The following is a 24319-nucleotide window of genomic DNA, read 5'->3' on the forward strand; positions in this document are numbered from 1 at the left end:
GGACAGCAGCGAACTGAGAGGTCGAGGGACTCTGGTGTTTGTAATGAAACGGGAGCAAAAAACTTGAGTGAGCTGCTTGTAGGAGCCTACGGAGTTTGGCTTCAGGCTGTTGAACCATCTCATTGCCATCGATCCCAAGCTAGAGGGGAAGATTTTGCACATCAGGGCCTCGTTTTGCGAGTAAATCGCCATCTTTTGATTAAACTGACTCACGTGCTCCACCGGGTCTGCTTTGCCGTGATAAATGGCGAACGCCGGTTGGTTGAAGCGTCTTGGCATCTTAGCCCCTTCGATTCTATTCGTGAAGGGTGATCTTGAAACCTGATCCAACGCCTTCTTCATGGCGTCGCTCCCCGAACCTTTGCTGGACGGGCGCTCATACTTTCGTACAAGGCGTGGTTCCTTTTCGTAAGAAAAGGTTTCGCTTGGGGGGGTCCTTGACCTTCGTCTGTAACTCACGTCTTCCTGATTAGAAGACTCGCCTGAGTCAGAGGGAGATCGTCTTCGCTGCGCACGTCGTAACTTCCTTTTTAAGTCGTCTATTTCTCGCTGCATGGCCTGGTGACTATTTCGCCTCTAAGACACGTGACTTCCTGTCTGAGTGTGACTCTGGCTCGTCCGGGTGGTATGCACACTCCCTTCACGATTCCCCCTTTCACCTGGGCCAGTTGGGTTATTTTACCTTTGGGACTCGGCATGTCGTGTCCGTTGGGAGTTAGCTTGGTGAGGATCCTCCTGGTGCGGGTCTAGTTCTGACATGCTTGACCGTTGCACTAGCTGATGCCCTAGTTCTTCCCACAGACGGCGCCAATTGTGGTTGCACGATTTTCCTGGCCCAACTTCTGCTGATCAGGCCTTGGCCCAAAGCACAACCCACAATAAATACTTGTAGAGAATGGGTTAAAGAACTTGGCCTCAGTGAAACTAGCAGGTCTAATGCATGTAGTATATTGTTTGCAGAAAGAAATAAGAACGTAAAGAAGGATTCCTCAAGTCTGATTTTATTTCTTTTTTTGTTTCTGATACAGTTCTCTCGTCCCCTTCTTTGAGGGACTCCACTACATTATATATTTTTCTTCTTTTCATCCCAGCCTTACATCTGTTAATCATCCAAGCATCCACTCGAGCACCTGTCCCATCAGACGCCCTCATCAGACCCTTTGTGAGTTGCAGAGGCCAAGGCGGTACTGTTCAGGAGTCTTTTCCTCATTAATGCGGCCAAGAGGGTGGTTGGGGCGCAATTAATGTGGTGGTAACCTTCCGTGAGATATTTTGAATTTAATTCGTTTTATATGTTGGGAAGACGAGCTGAAATGGCTGGGGCAAGTTTCTCGTCTGGGCTTCGCGATGTCCGAGGAGGAGTTACTCCTCGGACAGGTTTCCTTGACGCTATTGGGGTTGAATAGCACTTCATATGAGGCTTTTCGTTGGACAGGACGCTCCTCGGACGGGCCTGAGCTTAGAATAGCCCATCATTTTTGGGCCGGGCCCCACACCTTTCTTTTTTTAATGTTAAAGATTAAAATATATAGGGTTATAAATGAATTAAGTTCTTTGTGAATAACTCAAGCTCTATTTAGGAAAAAACTTATTTATGTTTGTTTGTTTAGAAAATAAGCCAAGTTTAAGTCTTAAGTTTATACTCGATTATTAAATGAGCCAAACCCAAATATAGTAATGTTTTCGCGAACAAGCTCATGAACATGAGAGCTTGATTTAACTATATATAATATTATATTATATATGTATACTTGTCTAAAAATATATTAATATATACTTGAAATTGGATTCTATAAGTTTTTTTATAGATCCATATGATATTAAATTATTATTTGTAGTTTCTTAATTGTGGGGACACAGTTTGGAGCCCAAACCACTATCTTGTGAAGTCTTGATCCAAAAAAGCCCAACACAATGAATTTAGTAGAGTATAAGTCAAAGAACTAGGTTTAGATAAGTTAAACAGAGGCTTGCATGGGATAAAGGAACACATGGACAAAAACAAAAGCCATTGCGTTGAAAGATCTCACGGTCTGAGGAGACTAAAAACTTAATTTGTGTATACAGACCAGTACATTAGGGTTCCTTTGCATGCTACAGTATTCTACCTTCCTTTTTCCATGCTTTCCTTATGGGGGCTTCTATACATTATATAGGCCATTTCTTATCATTTGGGTTTTACACTTGTTGATCATTCAAGCCTCCACTTGAGTACCTATCCCATTAGACACCTCTTTCAGTCCTTTGTGAGTTGTGGTAGCCAAGGTAACACTGTTTAGGGGTCTTCTCCACATTAATGCGGCTAGGAAAGTAGCTGTAGTGCATTCAATGTGGTGATGGCAGTTTTTGCTTAGATATTTTGTTTTTCCTTCCTTTTCATGTATTTAGGGGATGTGCTTCAGTGGCTTGGACGTACCTCCGCTCCGGATTTTCAGTGTCCGAGGAGGAATTCCTCCTTGGACCTTTTTTCTTTGTTTCCCGTGATAAGACTTAACATGGATCATCTAAGCCACATTGCCTCCTCGGACAGGCTGGCGTCCTCAGACGGCCCAAGGCCCAACTCGTTACTTTGGGCCATAGTCCCCACATTAATGATACAAAAAAATCTTTTTGTAATAAAAATTTATAAAATTGTGAAGAGATAAATCATTTTAGTCATAGTTTCTCAATATATAGGAAAATAATAAGTTAATCAAGTAGTTTGTAGACAAACTCGAGCTTGCTCGACAAGAATATGAGCAAAGTTTGAATATAAAATCTTATTTGGTAATGAGCTTAAGCTCAACTTGTGTTCAAAAAAAAAAAATAATAATAATAAATAAACAAATTTAAACTTTTAATTCTCAGTTCAACTTAGCTCAACTCATTTACTGCCCTAAAAATAGAGAGAAGTTCTACATTCACAACATTTTCACAACAAATCATAGGTAATTAGTTGTTATTGGTTCAAATTTGAATATACCACTGAGATTACTTTTTTGTCCCAACAATAACAACTAGTAACAACTTACCATTTAAGATTTGTTGTGAAAATATTGTAAAAATAATATGGACATAGCATTTCTCGAAAAGATATATTTGATTGCTCTATGTTAAAAAGAAATATTACCTTTCCCTTGCTCATGTCTTTTCCCTTAATATTTGTTAGTTAATCCTAAAATTTAACATGTATCCACTTGTGGAATAAAATATTGAATGTGTATCAAAGTATACACTGCTTGATGATACATAAATTGGGAAAGGATTGAGTTCATTGTTTCTGTGTATTAGATTTGTTAAGATGGGGATGTGTGGCAAAAGTTTGACACATGTCAACATTCCAATGGATTTAATGCATAAGGCCCAAACTGATTCTCATATAAATCAATAAAATATTTTTTTTTTGTCACAAGTACAAAAACCTTCTGAAAATTTGGGAAGTGAGTTTCATTTTAAAATTTCAGCTTAAGCTTTGTCCTATCATATCTAATTCTAGATGAGGTGACTGTGACCCTACTATATACAATGATATGTGCAATTTTCATTTTAAAAAAACAAATAAAATGACAATAAACCTCTTAATACCCATAGGAAAAGGAAACTGTCAAACTATAGTCGAACCAGTGTTTAAATAACAAAATATCTATTCAAAAGGTCACTTACCTTTTAGTAAAATAAAACGGTACCAAGGAAAAGGTCACCTACCTTTAATTTAAATCTTAGAAACCCAAAATTGGGGGCTCAAGGACAATTCCAGTTTAAGACTTTTTTTTTCTTCTTTTTCTTTTTCATCCCTCCTTATTCCGGTTTAAAACTTGAGAATCATATAGTATCATACAACTACATTTGAAGATGAATACTCATTTAGTAAAATAACAGGCTTAACAGTAGACATTTTAAGTGGGGAATTTGAATCCTAAATATGTTTGTTGGACTTGGAATCACTAAAAAATACCATTGAACCTAAAGGTCATTAGCAATATAGTAGTGATTAATCGCTCTACATTGATGGCTGATGAGTTTGGTAGGATTTGATTGCATATTTACAGAATTGATCTCAAGAGTTTGACATGTTTTTCTTTTTGATGAGTGTGATACAAAAGCATTACTCTGGGTGGAGAAAACTCCCCCATGACCATGAGTTTCAAGTTCAACCATCCTCATTGAGGATCTATCCTTCACTTAGATATATCAATATACTGCCACTATCAATTTTTTTTTTTAAATTACAATCGTTAATGTGACAACTTGTTAATTATAAATAATAAAATTAAGTTAATTATGCTTATATAAAAAACAATAATAACCTATTAGGTAGCCATGGAATATGTAAAAAAGAATATTTTGTACATTGCGTATGTGTTTGACATTGACTTAAAAAGCCAATTTTTTTACTATTTATAAGTTCTATTACACTTTTCTAAATTATTCATGAATCTCACTGTATAACTAGTTTTTGGTTTTATCAAATAATTTTTTTTTTAATTTTAACTAAACATTATCTTATTAGGGAGGTGCTAGTTTTGGGAGATGTGGTTCTGGGACACCCAAAGTCTAAAGTCAACCGGAGCTAGCTTTATTTATGCCAATTCACTTCCCATCAAAAAGATTGCATGCTTTTGACTTTGACCGAGATAGGTTCTTTATTACTTTTTTTTTTTTAATATTTCAAATTTCATTAGTCAAGGATACAAAGTTAATAACATGACCACAACTGTTTATCTCCTTGATTTCTTTTTAAAAAAGAAGTGTTTATTAATTATTATCATTATTAAATAATTAAAGATGCTTGCCAGCCAATGAATACTCCTCCAGTCTTCCATCTTATCCGATGATATATATATATATATATATATATATTTAATAATCATATCCGATGATATGTTATTAGCTCACAGAATCACAGAACTTTGAATTCAATTATATATGCTTAGTCAATTTGACTGATAATATAGAGAATTGGACAATAATTTTAATAAAATAATCTTAGCAGCAAGGCCAGCATACCTGAATTTGAGATTTGGAGGGGTTTTTTTTTTTTTTTTTTTTTTTTCCTGAAAGATTTGGAAAGGCTTTGTAAATCTGTTTCCATCCCATTCATAACGTAAGATGTCAAAGTTTTATCATAATCAAATCATTCTTGACTGTAATACAAAAGCATCACACTAGTACTCTTGAAATAAGACATTTTCAAATTATTGTGTTTGACTAGTCCCTTGCATAATTAAGCATATATAATGTAATCAAATAAGGTAAATATACAATTTTTGTCCTTATATTTTGGGCCCTCATTTTGGTTTCCAAAATGATTTTGCGCTTACTCTAATCTCTGAAAATAGAAAATCGTCTCTGTTTTGGTTCCTGTCATTAACTAACTAACAAAAAAGTTCTATATGGCAAACAGTATGTATAGATAACATGTTAGATACTGACGTGACTAATAAAATAATATTAAATAATGCAATATCAACATTTTAAATATTAGAAAAACCACATCATTATTTTTTCTTTTCTTTATTTATTTTAAAATAAAAAATTTTAGTTATTATTTAATTATTTAAATAATAATTAAATAATTAAAATAAAATTTTCTTTTCATTTTTTTTTTCTTTTTCATTTTAATAATCTCATTTATCTCTCTCGTGGTCCGTGTGTTTTTGTTTGTATCTATTTCACTTTCTTTCGTGGTGTTTCTTTTTCTTCTTGGTCAGTGGGTTTGTGTTTGTATCTATTTTTTCTTTTCTTCAATTATTTTAAAATAAAAGAATATTTTATTTTATTTTAAAATAATTAAAGAAAAGAAAAAAAATATGATGTGACCTCTGTAATATTTAAAATACTACGTAGTGTTATTTAATATTATTTTATTAATCACGTTAGAATCTAATATGTTATTTATGCACTTTGTTTGTCGTGTAGGGCTTTTCTATTAGTGAGTTGATTGTAAAAACCAAAATGAAACGATTTCTATTTTTAGGAACTGGGGTAGACACAAAATTAATTTAAGAACTAAAATAAAAATTGGCCCAAAAATGTAAGGACCAAAAGTATATCTTTTTGATGTACAAATTGATGTGTCATAATATTTTTTTTTTAAATCAAATATTTATATATTAAAGTTGTTGAAATTTATTAATTATATTCCTTCTCACACGAGTTTATAAATATATAATAATAAAATTTATATTACCTTCCTAAAAAAAATTATAATAACTATATCATTTTCTTTATTTTAAAGACCCTGTAAAAGAAAATAATAATTAAAAGAAGACACTGAAAGGCTGAAAACCAAGTTTTATTAACTTGGCAAACAAACCAAGACCAAATAAGGCAATAAGCATAATCGGTCCTTAGAATTATTTTATTTTCTTTGGTAGCTTCAGATTAAAAGCCCCATTTTTCTCCAAAAAAAAAAAATCCTCGAAATAAGTTAATTAATTTATTCGAATATAGGCATTAACTCTGCATGTCTAATTCGAATATAGACATGATCACATAATTTGATTGGGGATTAAGGCATAATTGAAATACTAATATCTTTTCATCTTGTTCTTCTAATTTGATTAATTACTTACATTCCCAATACTCAACTCGTTTGAACAAGTTTTCTCCCAAAAAAAAAAAACTAGTTTGAACAATCTGCCACTCCAATTAATGTGAAGTAGACTTTCTGTTCATACATATTTTAAGGGAATTAGAAAAGATGCATCATAATATATTATAATAATGTTACGTGACCTAGTAATACGCTCCAAAAATTATATATATATATATATATCTATATATATCATTAATTTTTCAAAGTCAATGTTAGAAATGCCACCTTCTGAAATGTCGATTACAGTGGGCTAAGCAGCCTCTTTTGACGCTAGCTTTGCGCGTCGGCTAGCTTATCCAAGCGCCACATCTCCCATCAAAGCATAATAATGACGACAAAATCAAATAGAGCTTGCATGGTTGCCCACCACTATTATTCCTCCACACCCATTTCCTATATATACCTCTTTCAAACTTGTAACTTAGCATTAATTATAGACATGGCTAGCTCTATTCAATATATCCTCTTCTCTACCTTCTTATTATTCCTCATTGCTCCTTCTTTGGCTAAACAATCTTTCAGGCCAAAAGCACTAGTTGTTCCAGTCTCCAAAGATGCCACCACTCTTCAATACATTACACGTATTAACCAAAGAACCCCACTTGTTCCAATAAGCCTAGTGGTTGATCTTGGTGGCCAATTTTTGTGGGTTAATTGTGAGCAAAATTATGTGTCCTCAACATACCACCCGGTCCGTTGCCACTCAGCCCAATGCTCACTTGCTGGAGCTAGTGGCTGTGGGGATTGCTTCTCAGCCCCTAAGCCAGGCTGCAACAACAATACATGTGGTGTCACACCTGGCAACACCGTGACGCACACCGCCACGAGCGGTGAACTTGCCACGGATGTTGTGTCGGTCCAATCAACCAACGGGTCAAACCCAGGCCGGGTTGTGACCGTGCCACGTTTCCTTTTCTCATGTGCACCTACTTTCCTATTGAAAGGTCTTGCTAGTGGGGTTTCAGGCATGGCTGGACTAGGCAGGACTAGAATTGCATTCCCTTCACAATTTGCTTCTGCCTTTAGCTTCCATAGGAAATTTGCAATTTGCTTATCATCCACAACTTCAACCGCATCACCAGGAGTTATGTTCTATGGAGATGGGCCTTATGTACTACTTCCTAACATTGATGCCTCTCAATCCCTCACATACACCCCACTATTTATCAACCCTGTAAGCACAGCCTCAGCCTATTCACAAGGAGAGCCCTCAGCTGAGTATTTTATTGGTGTGAAGTCTATCAACGTAAGTGAAAAAGTTGTCCCAATAAACTCAAAATTGCTCTCAATTGATAGTAAAGGTTTTGGTGGGACTAAGATTAGCACTGTCAACCCTTACACTGTCTTAGAGACTTCCATCTACAATGCATTGACAAAGGCTTTTATCAATGCCGCTGCTGCCAGGAACATCACTAGGGTGGCTTCCGTGGCACCATTCGACGTGTGTTTCAGCTCAAAGAACGTGTTTAGCACAATTCTTGGGCCTTCTGTGCCTACAATCTATCTTGTTTTGCAGAATAAGAATGTGTATTGGAGCATATTTGGTGATAACTCAATGGTACAGGTTAGTGACAATGTGCTGTGCCTCGGATTTGTAAATGGAGGCAAAAATCCCAGGACTTCAATCGTTATTGGAGGGCACCAGTTGGAGGACAATCTCTTGCAGTTTGACTTGGCAAAATCAAGGCTAGGCTTTAGCTCTCTTCTCTTTGGTAGACGAACTACATGCTCAAACTTCAACTTCACCTCCAACGCCTAGAGGGTGCTTATGAATCGACAGAGAATTATTTTCTGTAATTCTATGATATATTTGTATGTGTTACAGTCTGAATAATTAATTGGGTATATAGCCCAAAAATCTTTGTTTGATATGATTTTTGAATAATAATAAAGAGTTTGATGTTTGTATAACTCGATAAGATCTGATTATTTGAGTACCAATCAAATTGTTATCAAGCAAGCAAGTCAAATTTCGCTGACCAAACATGATTGCATTGGATATGGTTGCTTGACTCTTTCTTTAAGAATAAAAAACCAAATTATGATGATATCATATGATTGTGGGCCATCAGAAAAAGACAAGGAGTTATATTCTATGGAGATGGGCCTTATGTGCTACTTCCTAACATTGATGACTCTCGATGGGCCTTCTGTGCTACTTCCTAACATTGATGAGTCTCAATCCCTCACTTACACCCCGCTTTTTTATCAAGGAGAGCCCTCAGCTGAGCCTGAGTATTGGTGTGAAGTCTATCAATCTGAATGACAAAATTGTACCCATAGACACAACATCGCTTTTAATTGAAAGTGAAGGTTTTGTTTGGACTAAGATTAGGCACTGTTGACCCCTACCACTGTCTTAGATGCAAGGAAATCAATATTGTACCGGAAAAATAATCCAAAATTTCTATGAGTTATTCAATATTCAAGATTAAAGTATGAAGATGCAGCTTAAAGAAGAATTATGTCAGGATTTCGACTGACATTCAATCTCCACTTCATCGATCAAAATTCAAGTTTTGATAGCCTTTTGATTGCGGTTGATCAATTTAAAAAATATTGTTCGAATGATGTTTGAAAATGACTTTCTTTTTTTTTTTTGGGAGAAAGAAGACATCAAACTTTATTAAGAAAATTAGCCATGGTCGGCAAGAAATACAAAATTTAAGTGTGGAGAAACATCCTCTGTCCACACCGAGAAACTTCTAACATGTCTAACATGTTTAGCTAGGTTATGCACTACACTATTGCTCGAATGGTGAACATGGTAAAATGAAACACAACTGTCTGCCACTAACGTGGACTTTGCTGAGCTGAGTATGTGACCATAGGTAGAGAGGGACTTCTCATCTGAGATCAGGGTGGTTATTACGTTGGCCGAGTCTCCTTCCGAGATGAATGAAGTGAATCCAAGGTCTTGTGCAAAGGATAATGCTCTGGCTACAGCCATTGCTTCAGCTATTTCTGGGGAAAAAGGGAGACTAGCTTGTTTGGATAGAGAGGCGATTGCTTGCCTGTCACTATCTCGAATAATCACTCCTATGCCGGCTTTTCCTATATCTTTGAATAAAGCTTCGTCAAAGTCTACCTTGACCCTTCCTACCAGAAGAGGAGACCACCTGATCGGAGCTGGGAGGCTGTGATGGATCCACTTTGGGGCGTCAGAAACAGCTTGGTGGAATGTGGCAAGTGCCTGTGAAGCTACATGAATTACTTGCAACAACGGGTAATCTATGGATGAGATTTGTACCTGGTTTCGAAGATGCCAAATGGTCCATATAACTGATGCCATTGACTCCACTTTCTTCTGTTCCTCATGTGTGAAGACAAGCACTTCTCGAATTGATGAGAAAGTTTTTATCTGAAGGAGAACGAAGGAATGGAATCTCATATTTGTGAGAGCTGATTACATCCTTATAATGCATGGTGTATGTCTTCCACCTCCACCTTACAAAGTTCACAAGTATCTTCAGTTAAGATGTTCCGCCGTTGTAGGTTGTATTTGACAGGAAAGGCGTTCCGGCAAGCCTTCCACAAGAAGTTGCGGACCTTGTTTGGGACAGAGAGACCCCATATCATCTTCCACACTCCATTATCATTAGGAGTAGGGCTTGTTTGTTGGCTTCTAAAATGCTCCGTGGCTAGGAACTTTGATCCTGATTTCACTGTGTAACAACCTGAAGGAGTAAAAGGTCAAACCACTACGTCCTTCAGCTTGTTCAAACAAAGAGGAATACTTGCAATTAGCTCTGCCTCTTGGGGTATAAATAGTCCATGCAGTAGGTTTTTATCCCACTTATGTGTGGCTGGATCGATAATCTTCAAAACCTTGCATAACTTGTGAGCTGACTCGTGGCTGTGTTGGGGAAGGTAGCCATGCATCATTCCACACACTTATATCCTCTCCACAACCAACTCTCTACCGAACCCCTTCAACAATAAATCCTGTCCTTTTAGGATACTCTTCCATGCATAGGATTCGGTGTTTGAATTTGGGGCTTCCAAGATGGAACAATGGGGAAAGAACCTCACATTGAAATCTCTATAGAATAAGGAGTTTTTATGGTGGAGTAATCTCCATGCCTGTTTTGCCAAAAGTGCATCGTTAAAATTAGCTAGGCCCTTGAAACCCATACTCCCTTCAGATTTGGGTTTACAAAGAGTGTCTCACTTCACCCAATGTACTTTTCTTCTATCTCTTTTCTACCCCCACCAAAATTTCCTAGTGAGACTTTTAATGTCTGCACGAAGTTTCAAAAGAAGTTTGAAGCAACTCATTGTGTAAGTTGGTATTGCCTGAACCACTGCCTTGATAAGGATTTCCCTTCCTGCCTGAGACAAAAGTTTCTCCTTCCACCCTTGAAGTTTTTTCCACACCCTCTCCTTTATGAAGTTAAAGTTGGTTTTCTTATGTCTCCTTATTAACAATGGTAGTCCCAAATACTTCTCATATTGCATGATCTTAGGTACATCCAATGCAATTTTGATGTGATTCTTGATTTCCTCAAAAGTGGATTTACTAAAGAAGATGGTGGTTTTGTTTTTGTTGATTTGTTGACCCGAGCATTTGCCATATATTTCAAGGATGTTCATAATCTGTTGGCATTCCTAAATTGTGGCCCTGCAAAACAGTAGGCTATCATTTGCAAAAAGGAGATGGGTTAGTCTGTGGCTATTTCTACAAAGAGAATAACCCTTGATATCACCCTGTACTGCCGCCTTATTAATGAGGCCATGTAAGCCCTCAATGCATAACAAAAATAGGAATGGTGAAAGTGGATCCCCTTAGTGAATACCTTTAGAAGGTTTGATCATTCCTTTAAGTTCTCCATTCACAAGTATAGAATAGGAAACTATTCTGACACACAACATCAACAGATTAATTCATTTTTCAGTGAAACCCAACCGTCTCATAACAGATTCAAGGTAGGGCCACTCCACCCTATCATAGGTTTTGCTCATGTCTAAGTTAATTGTCATGTAATTCTCCTTTCCACTATGTTTTTGCATACTATGGAGAGACTCAAAAGCAACCAAAATATTATCAGAAATAAGCCTACTTTTAGTAAAAGCACTCTGATTCTCAGTAATAATATTTGGTAAATTTTTTTTGAGTCTATTAGCCAGGACTTTAGAGAAAATCTTATAAAGCACATTGCAAAGACTTATGGGTCTAAAATCTGAAGCATGCTCAGGGGATTTATTTTTTGGGATGAGGAAGATAAAAGTATGATTAAGATGTTCAGGGAGAGTTGCAGAATTAAGAAAGTGCAAAACAGATTATGAGACATCATTACCAAGGGTACTCCAAAAATGTTGGTAGAACAATGGTGGCATGCCATTTGGTCCAGGGGCTTTTAGTGGGGCCATTTCATTGATAGCCTTTGGCACCTCCCAAGCTGTGAAGTCTACTGATAGTTGATGGTTCATGTCAACACTAATCACTTTTTGGATTGAATTGGTGGCTTCCTCACATTGTGTGCCTACTGCCGAAGTGAAAAGCCCATGAAAATAGGACACTAGTATGTCAGCCACTTCCTCATTGCATGTGCTCCATTGTCCTGTTGAATCTCGTAGCCTTTGAATTGTGTTTTTCCTTTTTCGTTAAGTGGCCCTACTGTGGAAGAATTTAGAGTTCTGGTCTCCCTGTGAAGCCCATAACACTTTGGACCTTTGGAACCACATTCGTTGGTCTTTGTCCACCAGACTTGCAATCTTTTTTTTTTTTTTTTTAATTCTACAACCAAAAATTTTGACCAATTTGCATGGCTTCATTTTCTGCATGAGCTAAGTCTTTTCTTCTCTATTTCAGCAATGTTTGGACGCTACTGAAGTGGTCCCTGTTCCATTTCAGTAGCTTCTTTCCACATTCTTTTTTTTTTTTTTTTATCTTTTACACCGTTCTAAAGGTTGGATCATCTATGCCTCTAGCATCCTAGACCGCTTTAACTATTTCAGAACATCCTCGATCAGATAGCCACATCGCTTCGAATCTAAAGAGTTTCCATGCTTTGTGGAAATCAAGTCCCATAGTGTTGATCAGTAATGGGCAGTGATTTGATGAGTCTACGATTAGGTGATGGACTTTTGTACATGCAAATCTCAAAAGCCAATCGTTAGTTGCAAAAGCCCGATCAAGCCGTTCCCATATAGAATGACCTGTAGAGAAGTGCTTCTACCATGTAAATCGATGGCCGAAAAATCCAAGATCAATAAAACTACATTCATCCACCATATCCCAGAATAGCTACATTTGTGCTTGGCTTCTATTACTTCCTCCAAGTTTTTCAGAGCTCCTAATAATTTCATTAAAGTCCCCGACACACAACTAAAAGAGATTAAATTTTTTCTGGAGCTATTGGAGCTTATTCCATGATTCATATCGCTTGTGGGTAACTGGTTCTCCATAGAAGCCTGTGAAACGCCATTCATCATCCCTTCCCTTATTAATAATGGAATCAATATGGTTCTTGGAAAAAGTATCAACATGTACATCAATAGAATTCCTCTAATATAGAGCTAGACCGCCCCCTCTATTATTTCTTTCCACAAAGAATAAGTTGTCAAATTCTATCTTGCGTTTGATCTCTTGTAGCTTGGCTTCATCCGCCCATGTTTCGGCTAAAAACACGACAGAGGAATCTTTAGCTCGAATCATCACTTCAGGCTTCTTCCCTGTCCGCAGGTTCCCAAGCCCATGATAGTTTCATACAATGATATTCATGGTGATTGGCGGGGCTGTTGAACAGCCTCCACCATTGAATTGTCATGCCCATCCACTCTTGAAACCTAATATTTTTTACAAGGTAACTCGAGTTGGATTTCATCATCTTCCTCCTTTCCCCGTTTTGCTGCTATTGAGGTTTGAATATCTGCGTCTGTCTTAGGGATATTACGTATCAATTTCTTCCACTTCCTAAGTTTAATAGTATTGGGTATATTAGTTAAAGTTTGACCAGCCACGTGTGCCAAATTCTGATTTCCACCACTATCCAACCTATCCATAGTATTCTCTAAATTGTCTCCACTAGTGGCCACATATGTTGAGGATCCAGCTGTCATATTTGGTGAGCTATAATCATGGGATTCAAAAATTTTATGAGCCATATCAACCTCTTCAATTTGGGATTCAAAATATTTTGGATGGGGTGATAGAGATATAATAGGAATGTGATTTATTACCTGAGGATTTTGGAGTAAATTCTCGCGTGGAATCTGCTCAAGATCATCCATATTTTCTGCGATATCCATATTCGAAATGTTTTGTTGGTCAACGCTCGGCGGTGACTCATTGATGGGCTGGGTCTGACCGTCACTTTATGTGTCCACCGACGGCTTCTTTCCCGATTTGGTTGGTTGAGCCATCGTGTTTTTGGCACTCGAGCCTCCAAGGCCATCACCCATTCCTGGGACAGTGGTAAAGGATGATTTTCCTGGATTGTACGGTGTCGCCCTAAGCCATGCACCATACCCCTGAATTTCCTCAGAGCCAGAACCTCTACTTGTGAGCCATTTTTTGCATTCTTTCTCATCATGGGACACCAAGCTGTACCAATAACAAAAGTTGGGTAGTTTTTCGTATTTGAAAGACACCCTTCATTCGTTATCTTCTCCTATATCAATTTTATGACCTCGACATAGGGGCTTTGAGATATCTACTTCCACCTTCACACGGACAAAGTCATTCCCCACTAACTCTTTTGGATTCTTCGTCTCTGATACTTCTCCAATTGATTCACCTAGTTCTATTGCTGTCTCGAGGTCCAGTAATCTCATTGATAAACCATGTATTTGCACCCAAAATTTGACCTTTGTAAAGCGCAAATTTCTGGCCGGGGTCTTATAATCGTAGCGCTAGAATAGAACTAGATGTTTATCAAAGGACCATTGCTGTTGCGCTAAAACTCTTTCAACATCAGATTCTAATTCAAATATGAAGAGCAGTACATGGTCACCTACTTCCCTAATCTTGAACTCATTTCGGGCTCTCCACAAGGGTTTAAAGGTTTGTCCAATAACTTCCACGTTAATGGCACGTTTTGTTAGGAACTTTGCTGCTAATACATACTCCTTCCTTTTCAGATTTTTTGATTTTGTCAAGCTGAGTTTGGTCCCTTCTTTAGTAGTCAGGGACAGTTTTTTCCATTCACTAAGGATATCTTCCATGTCGGATGCAATTTTTAGGGTTCAGAAAAGAAAAGCGAGAGAAGAAAAGTGTTTCCTAGATCCCATAAAAGAAAAAAACCAACAAAGCCTTACTGCTAATAGTGTTAATAGAGGGAAGAGAATATCACTCCGAGGAAGATAACCAAGTTCTACGTACCACGATCTCCAAAGAGAGCAGCGTGGTAGAGAAAGTTAATGTGAGTTCATATTTTACGCTTGAAAATGACTTGATTGATCAAATATCATGTATTTAGAATTTAACATGTTTTAATTGAAGTCAGTGTCATTCTCTTTAAACCCTACCAAGTCTACAATATAAAGACTCTTATGTTGCATGACTTTTTTTGTGGCTGAGAGAAATAGACACTCAAAGCAAACAGAGAAAAATATAGTCTCCCTCTTAGTGAACTTGTGAGAACAACAAATCATTTTTATTTAGGTTTGTATTAGTTGATGATCAAGAAGTTGAAGCCACAAACTCAATGCATCACTGAGGTAGAGCAAATCTTCAAGAGGTTCTTGGAGTCAGTTAGAGATCCTGATTGTGAATATAGATATGCGTTAGTTGTTAAAGCATTCATATAATATATAAAATATTTTAGAAATGTTGTAATTTCTAAAGAGTCTTTATAGTAAGTTCATCTCCTAGGGGGCAAAGCCTAGATATAAAGGTTGATCATGAATATCACATTATGATTAATGGAAGTGTAAGTTCATTTTCATAATAAAATCAAAATTCTCTTCGCTCCCTCTTTACATTACATAATATATTTCCAATTAAAGATGGATTCTATATAAAAATTTTCCAATAAATATGTCTCAATGAAGTCTCTAACTTCTCAATTAAACTTTGAGTTTTTTTTTTTTTTTTTTTTTTTTTTTTTTTTTTTTAAATATAATTTAAAACTCTACAAAATACACCAAAAATTACCTCAATGAAGTTTCCAAAACTCCTCAATTGAATTTGGAGTTTATTTAATTCACCAAAAATAAATAGCAAATAAATAAATACCCTTTTACTTACACTTTTCTCAACAAAAAAAAAAAAAGGTCTTTATATAATTATATATATATAAAAAGAATGGAAAATAAAATAAATAAATACAGGGGTATAGAAGTAAATACCACAAACAAAAAGGTCCCGGGACGGCGTCGTTTAAAGAAGTCTCGCTCACAAAAAGGCCTTGCTCGATACCAAGGTAGCACAAGTACTAGTAGCAGCGCGAGCCCTAAAACTCAAAAATCGCTCTCCCTGTCTGTGTGTCCATTGCAGCACACACGAACACCCATACAGAGCCCTATTTCTTCGTCCACAATGAAGCTCGTTAGGTCTCTCACTCTCACCCTTCTCCTTCTTTTCTTTTTGGTTTTTCTCTGTTTTTGAAAACAATGTGATTTCAGCGTTTAATTAATTTTCGACAATTTTTTTTAAAATTTTTTATAAATTAATTAATTTGTGAAAAAACAATGTACAGGTTTTTGATGAAGCTGAACAACGAGACCGTCTCGATCGAGCTCAAGAACGGCACTGTCGTTCACGGCACCATCACAGGTCTCTCTCTGGTTTTGTTTTTTTATAATTAGGGTTTTTGTTAAACCCTAGGTTTTTTAATATGCATTTTCTTTTTGATTTTTTGTGGTAGTTTAGTGAGTGGAATTATTGGCTAGAAACCCTAGCAAATTTTGGTGTTTGATTTGTGCTTATAGGGAGGTTAGATTGTTAGTACTTGAGCCAAATATAGAGGTTTTGATGAATGGAGCCTAATTGGGGTTTCTGTGGTGTGGTTTTATGTTTGAAAAGCTTTTGTGGGGTCTCTGGGAATGTGGAAACTGAACAGCAATTGGGAAAAAATGATTGATGAAGAGGTCCTTTTTTAAGTGGGTTTGAAGCTGAAATAGCAATAAACAAAAAAGGGCATGTGAATTAAGGAGTTGACAGGGAGCCTGATTTTTGGGCTGCTCCTGATTAGTCTATCAAGGATCCATAGCCAACTCCAAAATTTGAGATTAAGGTGGTGGAGTTTTCGTTGCTCCTGGGTATGAGCATAAACTGCTTGGCCCGTCAAGGGTGAACCTGGCAACTGTTTTTGGTGGGTAAGGTCGGTTGCCCATAGGTTTTACTGGCTAGAGGCTAGTCCAAAAGGCTCTTCTTTACAAAAGTTCCCTATGTTATTTATTTATCTATTTTAAAGTTTGTTGATTTTTTTTCTTAGTTTTTTTGAATATTACTTGAGAATGTTGTGCAATATAACTGGGGATTTTTTGGTTGAATCTTATGACATGGAATGAAGAAGGTGCTAGTTTTAATTTGCTGGTTTCTTTTTAAAAATTATTTTTCAAAAAAGAATTGTCTAAATTTATGTTATCTCTGTGGATTCAAGAAAAGGGCTGTTAAAATGTTAATGGGGTTGTCCTGATAGTTTTGCTTACATAATGTTTGAAATTGTGGCAGAAAACGAGGTAGAATTTTTTAACTTTGTGAGCAATAAATAGCCAAAATTCAAAGTATTTTTGGGGGGGGGAAATTGGGAGAAAAGGATGGTCTGCCTAGGAGGTGGAAAGCCCCTGTTTGGTTCCATTTTGGTGGTTGGATTAACTATTTGAGTGACAATGTTTGCCTTGCTTATTCTCTATTGAAGTATGTATATCAGTAATTGTTCCGTTTCTCCCTGTTTGAATAGTTTTTTTCCACTCAGAAGCATCAACGACATCAATATGAACCAATTTTATGTTAGTGCACGACACACTTGAGTTCAAAAACATTGAACATTTGAGTTTCCCACTGTGCTCCCTGAAGAGTTTGTTTTTGCACTTGACTATATAATGATCCTTAACACAATTACCTTTCCACTATTCACTCATTTCCTTCCTAATGGAAAGAAAGTTACTATTTAGTATTTAGAATATGATGGGAAGTGGGATTTATCTAAAAAGATTGATGAGGAGTTATAAAAGCTTATATACCAACTCATAAAATCTTGAATTGAAAAAAAGAAGTTTATGAGGGGTTAATGAAATACTTATTTACTGATAAAAAAAAAATGTTTTGAGGGTAGGTGAGGTAAGATGGGTGGACGAAAAATGTATATATATTTTTTTCTTGATAGTATAAAACTGTAATTATATGTGGAGTGCCTGTTAGAGGAAAATTTCATCCCTGGACTAGAGCCAGACTTGGTAGGCTTGCATGTGGTGTCGTCTTTGAGTGGCACATAAAAGTGTGCGGGGCAAAGTGCTAAGGGTACAGTTTTACTCAGATTATAAAAAAGAAAAATTATCTTTAAGGCTTTTTTCGACTCTTAACATTGTGTCATCATACTTTCCTCATACCATTTATTGACTTTTGTCTACGGGTTTGGCTTTACCTTCACCAGGATCTGTCTGAGTACTTGTCATTTACTAGTACTCTCACCATCTTCAAGTGTTGCCTTGTTAGGTAGAGTCATGTGTGTTTGATATGATACCTATCTTATTGTGAATACTTAAATTTATCCACAGTGTAAGTGTTACTTAATTTTTTTACTCTGGTATTTTTTCATGTTGGATTGATGGATATAACATCTTTGTATTGCCATTTTCACTGTGAGAATTTTGAAATAAACTTTAATCCTTGCATGATTAGACTAGAAGACGGTAGGATAGTTTGTTTATTTCTTGTTTCCTAATTTTGTTGAGTCATATTTTTGAGAGATGTTTTATTCCCAAGAGTTAGAATGTTAAATTCCTCATTATCTTTTAGTCACTAATGCCATTTTAGTAAATCAAATTCCTCATGTTTTTAATTACAAAGTCCATAGTTAAAGGAACTGTGTTAATATCTTAAATTCTCTCTCTCTCTCTCTCTCTCTCTCTCTCTCTCTCTCTCTCTCTTTGTTGATTAGTAAGAAGATGCCTGTTGTTAACTCATGATTGATTATGCTGCAAGATTGGGAAAAAAAAGGTAGATAAAGTTTTATGACTAGGAAATAATGTGCTTCCCTGTTGGTATGGTTGTTATGTATAGAAGAGATCAGCCTGTTTGGCATGTGCCCAAGGAAAATGATAAAGCGGATGAATAAATTACTGCTTTTTCATTATCAGGAAATTTTTGTCGGGAGTAACCCCTCTATATATATATATATATATATATTTTTTTTTTTTTTTTCCCAATAAAAAAGAAGATTGAGAACAAAAGTAATGTTTGGAAAATTTTCATTTGAAGGTAATGTAGGGAAGGTTTTTTTTCCTTGAAATGGCATGTGATGAGGGACAGACATTTTAGGGCTAGTTTAGGAGTGCTGCAGCTTTTCAAAAACATGAGAAGCTCAGCTGCTTGCTTCTTCAAAGCTGCTTAAAAAGCATGAGCTGTTTCACAATTGACAAAAACATGAAGTACCTTGGTTTGCTGAATGAGATGGAGGTAGCTTCCATTTTTTACAAGTTAACATGCCTACAGGGGAAAGCCCCACTAAATAAAGCCATAAAGACGTTTTTTCTTCACCCCAAATATGTTTGTCCTGTATGTTGCTCTAGCTAGTGCATTTAATTTGATATTTATTTGGTAAATATGTCAATTTTTAGACTAGAGTTCCATTTTATTTAGAAGTCCTACTCTACAAATCTTGTGTCTGTAGCTTGTAGGATTCCTACATGGTAAACTTCTAATTTTTAGCATTACTGAGTGAGTGAATTGTATGTGGCAATTAATTTTTAGACTAGAGTTCCATTTTTATTTAGAAGTCCTACTCCACAAATCTTGTGTCTGTAGCTTGTAGGATGTCTACATGGTGAACTTCTAATTTTTAGCATTACTGAGTGAGTGAATTGTATGTGGCGATTAATAGGGGCTTATAATTTAATTGGCAGTATAAGCCCTTCTCCAGTCTGGGAAAAGCAGTGAACTCTAGAAGCTAGCATTGTTCCATGCTTTGTTCACCTTTGGACATGTACACTATTCTGCTCTTCTTAATGCGTTAAAATTAATTTGATTGAACGTTATTGTAAACTATTAGGAATTTTGCAGCAGTAAGGTACTATTTTTGCAATCTGTATTTGCTTTAAATATATGAGTACCTACAATATCTTTGAAAAGATTATGCTGTTTTGTTATTGCACATTTCTATTATCCCACTTTCTTTAAGCTGTGATTTTTTAAACTAGGCAGAATTCCATTATTTCATTACATGCATTTAAGTTAAAGATAAGCTGTTGGACTTGTTGGATGGTGTTTCATTTTCCTAACTGGAGCAATTGATTATTGAGTAGAAAGTACACATGTACACATGGAAAATATAGCTGTTTTGACTAGTGGATTGACTTGTTTGATGCAGGTGTTGATATCAGTATGAATACACATTTGAAGACGGTGAAACTTACATTGAAGGGAAAAAATCCAGTGACGCTGGATCATCTCAGTGTGAGGGGTAACAATATTCGATATTACATCCTTCCTGACAGCTTGAATCTTGAGACTTTACTGGTTGAAGAGACGCCTAGGGTTAAGCCCAAGAAGCCTACTGCCGGTATTGGGACTCTATCTGACTTAAATACCATTCATATTGATGCCTTTTGTTTACACAGTTGTTACGTGGTGAGGTTTTATAGTAATCATTCTAATACTATTCTAAATTTCAGGGAGGCCTTTGGGACGTGGACGTGGCCGTGGACGTGGACGTGGGCGTGGACGTGGTGGTCGTTAAGCCAGGCTGCATTGGTTTCAATTTTTGTGGCACTTGGTTATGTAAACGCCAATGTTGTAGGGAGAATTTATTGGAGCTTTTAGGGACATGAAAAGAGTGTTTTCGCTATTTCATCTTGTATTCTGAGTTCTATCCTTTGAAATTTCTTAAAATATCTATCAAAGAAGTCGGTGTTGATAACCTCATGAAACTTTATAAATAGACCCCATTATCGTAGAATTTCACGGTGCGTATGTTATTACTCAAGCCTTTGACTTTTTGTGCCCCTACCATCCCCAAAATTTTTTTCACCATTCGTACTTGGCTTCGTTTAAACCACAGGGTCCCCATAACTTGGTACATTTTGCCTGAAATTGATCCTGCTTGTTTGGCAATTATGTTTATGTATCCTTTTTCCCAGTTGTTTATAATCTTGTTTTAATAATTTGCAGAGTATTTGCCTTTTAATTTTACTTTCAACTCAATTTTCAATTAAGTTATACATGAGGTAGCAGCAGTGCTTGCTATTATTATTATTTAAACATTTACTTGGCTACAAGGCTACTGGCGTCATCTTCAACCCTTGTTAGGGTAGACCTGGTGGCAACAAAAGTGGTAGCATGATGGCCTTGGTTATAAACCATAATAGTGTGGGCTGTTTAAAGCGATAGAATGGATGACTGTTTAAAGCTTCTGTGACATGTGTGTCAAATTTTGGGCTTCAATCTGAATTTAATTCTTTCCTATGTTGGTTGGAAAGGAATTGAATCGTTGGGTTTTGTAGTATCAACAAAAAGAGAACTATAGGCTATAGCAGATCATGATTTTGTGTAAATGTAACAACAGAAGAAAGAAAGAAAAAGAAAAGACCCCGCTAGAAAGTAGGTGAGTTATGCAAGTACTGACTAAAGCTTTATTGCCTACTGAACAATGTGTGCCAAAGGTTGTCCCTAGATTTTTGTTTTCTTATTGTCATGCAAATAGAATTCTATTGCATTTATTTCAATAAACAATAAATATCAACAATTATTTTAATTTTATTAGAAGAAAGAAAAAATATTTAAGTTCACAAATCCTCACTTAAAGTATTAACCCTCAAACATTTATACAAAAAGGACTTGAAATATGAAAAGAAAATATATTAGATCTTGGGATTGTGCAATAATTAATAACGATCAATTGAAAGATCCTATGTATGCAAGTATCAACAAAGACATTCGCATACTTAACAATGTTTTTATTAACTATACATTTCTTTTTAAAAATCCTTTTTAATACTTATAATTCTTTTTGCATGTTTTTTACTATTGTCTCTAGACTCTTTACTTATTAAGATGCTATGATACAACGAGACTTGAGGCACTTCAGACTAAATAATATTATTTTCTTTTCATGAGAGAGAGAGAGAGAGATTATCGTTAATTTGTTTGATATTGATAATATTTGTGAAGTACATTCGCTTCCTAGTTAATTTACAATGGTTTTGGCATGTTTTTCGTAGAATTACAATCACTAATAAAAAAACAAGCCGCTAGTTTGTCCACTTAGATTCTCAATCCTAGTTTGGTACATATGATACACATTTTGTTAGAACTTTGAACTAACTTCAACAACAGATGAATTTACCTAATAAATACAGATGATTTTTTTTGTAAACAAACAAACTAGGGTGGAATGGATGGCTGTTTAGAACTTCTGTTAAATCTTTTTCAAATTTGGGGCTTCAATCTGATTTTGATTTTCACATTATTGGTTGAAAAAAAAAAAGGAAAAACGATTCGAATCACAATTGTTGTTGTCTTGTTGAGCATCATGTTGGTTTAGTAGGTACCAGGATCCATGTATTGGTGTTTATGCAAAAATAAGGACCGAGTCTCTCTCTCTCTCTCTCTCTCTTCATGCCTTAAATAGAAAAGTTCACTAAGAATCACACAAAATTAACCACTCCTCCCCCTCTATTTTTCTATTCTCTTATAAAGGACTTTAATTGCCTCCAAAACAGAGTGATATCAAAGGGAGACAAAAATGGCAAAGACTTGTGCAGTAGCTGCCCTCATTGCCACCATTTTTTGCTTCTCTTCCCTCCTCAACCTTGCCCAAGCCACTAGTGAAACCTTCTTTGTTGAAGGCAAGGTGTACTGTGACACATGCCGTGTCCAATTTGAGACCAAAATCAGCCAACCCCTAGCAGGTAATTTGTCACAACAAAATGTTTTTTTTTTTGATTAATTTTACTAAAATTATTAGGATATTACTTCGTAAACCATGATTTTGTAACATTATCAAATTGTAGAAATAGTACTACATGTATACACAACTATGAATTTTAGTGGCACAACTTTGTCAGAGAACTTAGTCAGCAATGTGTTATTGTTTCCCTTTAAGTATATTAAATGTTTTATGGCTTAAAGTACAAGTGAGAAATTCTCTCTAAATTAGTTTCTAAATTATTAAATGTAACGCTCTATTTGTTTCAATGAAAAACCTTGTGTAAAGATAGTTTTTCGTGTTTTTTAGTATTTGGTAATATCAGAAAAAATAAGTCAAAGGAAAACTATCTTTGGTCAACATAAAAAAGTATAGCTTATTTTGAGATATTGTTTTTCATTAAATTTTTTTGGAAAACAACTCTATCTTATATCAAGCTAAATAAGGGAAGTTTTTTTTATAAGATAGAATTTCTACTCTAACCTAATCTAAGTGTATATGTGTGTGAAATTCCCTCCTAAAAACTTGAACCCCGACCCTTGCCCCCCACACCCCACAAGCATTTATACTTGTGGAGTGACCACTGCACTAAGGGTGTGCGGTAGTAAATAAGGGAAGTTAGAAGATTGATTTTCAACTTATTTAAGGTTATTACCAAACATAGGAAAGTGAGATAGTTTTATGGAAAATACTTTTTAAAAAATGACTCATTTTCTAAAAAACATTTTCACCTAAACAAACCGAGTGTAAGATACTTTTTAGAGTTTTCAACAAAAACTTTTAGAATTCAAAAAAAAAAATTACACCTTAGCATATCGAATAAAAAAAAATGACTATCACCAAAATGGTGTATGTCATATAATTTTTCCATAAACTAGATGGCTTTTAATAATTATAATGTAAATATGCGGCCAAAGCTTAATCTTTTTTTTTTGGGGTCTAGTAGTGTAGATTTTCATTGCTCTTCAAATCCTCTTCATTAATTTCAAATGGATGCACTTAATAGTTCAAATAAAATATTATAAATTTAAATTTAGTGTCATTCTATTTACAATTTTAAATAACATAACACTATGTAACATGTAGATTATTAAATGAAAGATATAAAATCTCAAGTATGAAATCAACCCTTACATGGTATAATCCTTTGCAGATTCTAAGGTACGCTTGGAATGTAGAAAACGTGAGGGTGGTGAGTTGACATACTCATTCGACGGTACCACTAATTCGACAGGAACTTATCGTCTTCCTGTGGATGGTGATCATGAAGAAGAGATATGTGAGGTTGTGGCCCTCAAGAGCTCCAGGGCTGATTGCTCTGACCTCATGGCTGGTTATGAAAGAGCAAGAATCACACTTACCAAGAAAAATGGTATCGCCTCCATTGCTCGCTATCCCAACCCCCTTGGGTTCATGATTAAGGAAGCTCTCCCCAATTGCCTTGAAATTATTGCTGAAATGGGTCTCATCCCACTTGATCTGTGAAAAATCATTAGCACCTTTGCCTACGTAAATTTACTATGACATGTATTATTATATTGGCAACCGTTGCACTTCATTTTAAAAGAAACTTTTGATATTGATATGGACTAAGTTTTGACATATACTACTCAAAAATACGTTTCTCTAGTTTATCATCTTTTCTGAATGTAACCAATACCATTCTAAAATGGTGTTAAGTGAACTGAATGTATTGTATTTTGTTGACCAT

The 24319-nt window shown here is 35.8% G+C and overlaps 3 protein-coding genes across 3 annotated transcripts; all 3 read left to right on the top strand.

Annotated features, from left to right (window-relative positions):
* Window positions 1–6988: 6988 nt before the first annotated feature.
* On the top strand, window positions 6989–8488 carry LOC126708925 (probable aspartic proteinase GIP2). Its single transcript, XM_050408932.1, has one exon. It carries the CDS (start codon window positions 7017–7019, stop codon window positions 8334–8336), a length of 1320 nt encoding a protein of 439 aa, XP_050264889.1. The 5' UTR covers window positions 6989–7016; the 3' UTR covers window positions 8337–8488.
* Window positions 8489–15905: 7417 nt separating this feature from the next.
* On the top strand, window positions 15906–20640 carry LOC126709245 (small nuclear ribonucleoprotein SmD1b). The gene is made up of 4 exons (XM_050409390.1): window positions 15906–16072; window positions 16219–16295; window positions 20053–20244; window positions 20357–20640. Exons 1-4 carry the CDS (start codon window positions 16059–16061, stop codon window positions 20419–20421), a joined length of 348 nt encoding a protein of 115 aa, XP_050265347.1. The 5' UTR covers window positions 15906–16058; the 3' UTR covers window positions 20422–20640.
* A 1785-nt stretch (window positions 20641–22425) lies between these two features.
* LOC126708266 (olee1-like protein) lies at window positions 22426–24093 on the top strand. The gene is made up of 2 exons (XM_050408067.1): window positions 22426–22591; window positions 23762–24093. Exons 1-2 carry the CDS (start codon window positions 22426–22428, stop codon window positions 24091–24093), a joined length of 498 nt encoding a protein of 165 aa, XP_050264024.1.
* The last annotated feature ends 226 nt before the right edge of the window (window positions 24094–24319 follow it).

This window comes from Quercus robur, chromosome 12 (assembly GCF_932294415.1).
Source record: "Quercus robur chromosome 12, dhQueRobu3.1, whole genome shotgun sequence".
Taxonomy (NCBI): domain Eukaryota; kingdom Viridiplantae; phylum Streptophyta; class Magnoliopsida; order Fagales; family Fagaceae; genus Quercus; species Quercus robur.